Genomic DNA, 5748 nt, shown 5'->3' on the forward strand with positions numbered 1-5748 from the left:
TTTTTGAGACCGGCTGCACTGCGCTCAGCCAGTGAGCACACCAGCCATCCCTATATAGGATACGAACCCACAGCAGGAGCACTGCTGCGCTCCCAGCGCCGCACTCTCCCAAGTGCGCCACGGGCTTGGCCCAGTCCATCACTTCTAACCAGACTCCACGCAAATAAATCTCCTCAGCAGAAACAGAGGAAGTTCTAATTTCTTTTCCCTGTAATTTTTAAGTCAACTTTGTATTCCCACAGGTTTCTAAGACTCTGGTTTCCTTTATTAACAAAGTTGTATCCAGCCACATAAATATCTGAAACTGTTCCTACACACTTACATTGTCTTTATTATCCATGTCAACACCAAGACTACGCATCTCACTCTCCAAAACTGTCCGCTGAACCTGTAAAGGAAAAAAGATACTTGTTTTAAGCAACATTAGTCTAATGACACGTTAAACATTTACTGAGCAACTGCTGTGTGCAAGGCAGGATAGGATGTACACGGCATGTCCTTGTATTCTTCCCAACCACCCAGGGAGCAGAGTGACTGTCTCCCTCATATAATGATACTAGAGCTGAGGTTAGCAACATGCCCTTAGACAGATGCAATGTCCCAACATCTCAACCCCCAGAGACCACTGAGCACTATGGGAGAAATACAAAACTGCCCAAATCTGCCAATAACCGGTCACCAGCCATCATATAAGAACAGTATCTTCAAACACATAAATACCCATTGAGAGACGTCTGTCATATCGAGTAATTTTCCTCCCCCTCCCATTACATTTTAACTGCCCTGCATGCTGTCTTGGTTCTTGAGGAACTGCCCCTCTCTTACCGCCCACTTCCTATTAGTCCAGGGGGGATATCACAAGGCCTGCATGGCTACAAGGGTGTGCACGTTACCTAGGCCTGACCTACTATCCTGACATGCAGCAGAGGGAATGATGCCCCAACAAAGACAGAGCTGAGGTAGGAAGAGTCTTGACGCCGTCTGATCCATTCCTGCCTAACATGCGACTCTCCCCACCCTAACCAGTTATAGGAACCAATAAACTGCCTTTTGTGTTTAAGTTTGACTGGGTTAGGTTTCTCTAAATTGCAAAAGTTAAGAGTTCTGACTAATACAAAAATTAAAGAATAAGAAAATGTCAATCGATGGCTTTAAACTTCTCTGGATCATAAATCAAATTTTAATTTGTTCAACTGCAAAATGACTGTATCTTTAACAGTGCTGAACCTGGAGCTAAAAGTCACCAAGAAAGTGCATGAGAACATTATCAAGACTCTAACAATCTTGCAAGTCGATTTACACCAATAAAACAAAGTCTGTGCAATCTTATGGCCACAAGGGGCTGAAAAGTTGTGTTTAGCAATGGCTGCACAAGAACCTAATACACAACACCTGGGCTATGCCTCTTTGGAAAGACACATAACTTGCCTTCTTAGCAGTTCGAGGCATCCTGGGTCCCTGTGTGTCCTTTTCTTTGGACTGCAGAATCTTCAACTTCCTTTTCTCTCTAATTTGTTTCGCCAGCTGTCGAATTTCCACCATCTCCTCGTCCTCGCTTTCAGACTCACTGTCATACTCTCCAGCAGCTGTTCTCAGCTCTTCTTCTTTTTCTAACTCTTCCAGTTTCTTTAAAAACAGTCATGATTTTTAAAAACAATCAGACTCCAAGGCTAAAAATGTGTTCCCTCATTCCAACACTCCCAGCAGATATATGAAATAAGCTAAATTCTGATAAATATCCCTTTTATGCATTCTTAATACCACCCCAAACCCAACCTCACTGGCTACAAAGTTGAGAAGATAAAGACGAAACTTTAAAGACATGCACATGTCTACCACACCGGGCAGCTGTGCACACCACAACTTGGGTGAGAAGCATAGAGGGAGTGTGGTCAGGCAGGGCCCCACATGGTGCTCAGGAAGCTGGACAGGACACGCAGCAGAAGGGTGCACGGGCACAGCTGGAGAGTCTAAAGAGGGAGCCACGTGGCTTCTCATGTCTGCAAGTGTGGACCACAGGATGCAAAGGCAAAGAGACTGGAAAAGCAGGGAGATCAACTATGGCAAAGGCACAGTTTCCTCCTGGGCTCCTCAGTCCCCATCCTCTCCCTGCGTGATGCCACTCCCTCTGGGATGAACGGGGGCCGCTCCTGAGAAGGCAGTATTGGAAATCACGTGAAACACCTTGCTGAATAGGAAGGAAACTTAAAATGATTCTGTCTGCAAGGTTTTATATTTATAAAACCGCACCCACGCCAATTAAAAATGAACAGATTATTGTGGAAAAGAGGAGTGGGTTTTAAGACCAGTTTGGGCCAGGGGGCCAGGAAGATGCCACAAGCCAATCCTAAAGTTTATTTAGAAGGGAGGGGGGAAAAGGAGGAATTGGTAAAAATCAATTACATTGAATAATGATACACTTTCTTTTAAAAAGTTTATTTAGAAGAAACAAATATCAAGATTATCAAGAAAAATTATGGAAGAAGAAAGTGATACAGGAGAAATAACAGCAGAGAAATTCGGACATAAACCCAAGCATGTATGAGAATGCAGTGGAAAGACAAAATACACAACCAGCAGTTCTGAGATAAATGAGCACAGAGCTGGATAACTTGAACACAGAGCTGGATATCTACCACACCTCCCTCACAACAAAATGACACAAAGGACTTCCATTCAAAAGAGGTAAATTTTTTAAAAAAACAACATAGGGTCGGCCTGTGGCTCACTCGGGAGAGTGTGGTACTGATAACACCAAGGCCATGGGTTTAGATCCCATATAGGGATGGCCAGTTAGCTCACTTGGGAGAGCGTGGTGCTGACAACACTAAGTCAAGGGTTAAGATCTCCTTACCGGTCATCTTTTAAAAAAACAAACAAACAAAAAAACCATAAAAGTGTAGAAGAAAAAGATACTTTTAAAACTATTTCTGGAATAGATGGTATGCCTTTCTATGCATGACCCCAAACCTAGCAGCCATAAAGAAAATGTTAATATATATTAGTAGTTTTAAAATGTATAATTTGAGGTTTAAAGAAAGGTATCAAAAACTAAAAGGCAAGTGACAAAAACAGAAAGAAGTATTTATAGAACACACGACCAGTATCTGATTTCCTTAATATAAAAACTATAAATCAATGAGACAAATGTAAACAGCCCGATGAACTGAAAAGGCCCAAAAGAATAAAAAATGTTCAACATGAAAAATGTTCAACAAGCATAAAAAGTGCTCAACTGCACTAGTTGAAATTGAGAGACATGTAACAACAATAAAACTACCTTTAAACTACTAGACTGACAGAAGTCAGCATCTGACACTGTTGAGGATACGGGAAACACAACTCTCACACTACCAGAGGAATGTAAACTAGAAAGGCACTTCCGGAGGATGCCAACATTTCAGTGCCACACCTTGAAATTCACAAATATATTTACAATAAAACATTGAGACTAATGCATACAGATGTGCACTCCAGCGCTATTTGCACTAGAAAGATGAAAACTTCAAAAAATAAAATACACTTCCATCTGTTTAAAAAAAAATTTTTAAATACCCTTCTCTATAAAAAAAACACTTCTGGAAGGACAAGAGAGGCTGTCAGAAGGAGCTACTTGTGGTGGGGACAGAAGCAGGTGTGCATGCTGCTGCACTCTCTTCTCCACCTTTTCACTCTTTACCATGTGTAGTCACGTGATGCTTGAGGGCAGAGCCACGTGTTGAGAATCACATCACTACATGACTTCGTCATCATGCCGGCATCATCGCATGCACGTGCACAAACCAACCGCACACCCAGGCAGTATAGTGCGGCCTAGGCTCCTGGGCTACAGACCTATACCGTATGTGCTGAGCAAGTGTCTGGGCATCTGACACAGAACAGGTGCAGGAGAAACACGGTATGAAAGGTAAGAACGGAGGGCACTTCGCATGAATGGAGCTCACAGGACCAGTTGCTCTGGGTGAGTCAGTGAGTGTGTGGAGTGTGTGTATCCAGGCCCAGGACACTGCTGTACACTACTACAGACTTTGTAATCATAGCACACTTAGGCCACACTAAATTTATTATAAAATAAAGTAAATGTGCTACAATGTTTCAACACTACAATGTCAAGAGGTGACAGGAATTTTTCAGCTTCTTTGTAATCTCACGGGACCACATGGTGTATGTGGTCTGTTGCTGACCAAAATGTCACAGAGCAGCACGGGACTGTATATGCAGAGCTTTACCATGAATGAGAAGCACAGACCACTTCTGAGATGCGTCTGCGTTTGTGTGCACCAGGCTCTCACCTTGTCATCTCTCCTGTTGGGCACCGCAAGGTGCAGGCGGTTCAGCACCTCATTCACTTTGTTTCCCTTCATCTTGGTTTCCACTCGATAAGCCAACAGCCTGTCGCAGGCCTGGGAAAGTACAAAAACAAGGCACAAAGTCAGAGATTCCCTCCAAGAGCCTCTTCCAGCCACACACCTAGGAAGCATCCAACACCACAGCCCCCATGCACTCTCCTGTGGGCACCAACACGGCTGCAGACCACACTCCCACAGGAGGAAGAGGCTTTGGCCTGCCTTCGTGGCAAGGGCCAGCCCTCAGGAGAGCTCGCCTGCAGTGCCCCGGGTCCCACTCAGCGACCTTAGCTGCCCCCCTCAACTGGATGCCAGGCCCTCCCTCAGGGCTCTGTCACAACAACTAACCCCAGATGAAACTAAAGCATTAGCATCGCCCTGCTACTCCAGTGAAAATAAAGCAGTGAAGTAGAAAACACTTAGGACAGCCTGTGAAGCCTAACAGAAAATGCCCCGCCCCCCAGCAGCTCCTACTTTTCAGACCATTTTTTCCTTCTACTTCTGAACAGTCCCATAAATGTAGTTTCACTACAGCTGCTATGGAAATATTAGAAAGGCAAAAGCCACAGTGGCCACTTTAAGTGCAAACTATAAAGCATCTTGTTCACTTGTGTGGGGGGAGGACACAAGTGTCACCACAGTGACTAGATCTGCCTTTCTCCCTAGCCCACCATTCCTGTTGAGCAGCTGCTCCAAGTGCTAACATCTGGAAAGAAAACTTATCTTTCTCCCCATGACTGACTTTTCTGAAACAAGAGAAAGACAGTAAAAGGATTGACACCTGATTCAAGGAAGCACTGACCTCTGCTTTAACTTTAGTAACACCTTCCTCAGTCAGGGTGCTGGTCTCTATTACAGGGAATCCTTCAGCCTGCAGATCTGTAAACACTTTCTGGGGACATAAAGGAAAAGGAGATGTATTACTGATCTCCAGTTCCCGGAGGAACAAGCCATGATGTTCTGCAAATGGAGGTTGTGAATGCTTACTGTCAACATTGGTGGTTTCTCCCCCCCCCACTTTTTTTTTGTCTTTTCTCGCAACCGGTAATGGGATCGCAACCCTCGGTGTCGCGCCCGCACCGCGCTCAACCAGTGAGCAGACCGGTCTCTATATGGGATCCAAGCCCTCGGCGGGAGCGCCGCCGCACTCCCAAGCACCGCACTCTACCCAGTGTGCCACCGGGCCGGCCCAACATTGGTGGTTTCTCCCCCCCCCACTTTTTTTTTGTCTTTTCTCGCAACCGGTAATGGGATCGCAACCCTCGGTGTCGCGCCCGCACCGCGCTCAACCAGTGAGCAGACCGGTCTCTATATGGGATCCAAGCCCTCGGCGGGAGCGCCGCCGCACTCCCAAGCACCGCACTCTACCCAGTGTGCCACCGGGCCAGCCCAACATTGGTGG

The 5748-nt window shown here is 45.5% G+C and overlaps 1 protein-coding gene across 1 annotated transcript in view; it reads right to left on the minus strand.

Annotated features, from left to right (window-relative positions):
- GTPBP4 (GTP binding protein 4) overlaps positions 1–5238 on the minus strand; it is a gene marked incomplete at its 5' end in the record, with an annotated part of 9507 nt that extends 4269 nt beyond the window's left edge. The window contains 5 exon segments of the mRNA XM_008588969.1: positions 323–388; positions 1429–1780; positions 2074–2150; positions 4293–4403; positions 5149–5238. Coding sequence (XP_008587191.1) covers positions 323–388; positions 1429–1780; positions 2074–2150; positions 4293–4403; positions 5149–5238 — 696 coding nt within the window.
- Positions 5239–5748: the final 510 nt, after the last annotated feature.

The sequence above is a fragment of the Galeopterus variegatus genome, unplaced genomic scaffold (genome assembly GCF_000696425.1).
Source record: "Galeopterus variegatus unplaced genomic scaffold, G_variegatus-3.0.2 Scaffold5132, whole genome shotgun sequence".
Taxonomy (NCBI): domain Eukaryota; kingdom Metazoa; phylum Chordata; class Mammalia; order Dermoptera; family Cynocephalidae; genus Galeopterus; species Galeopterus variegatus.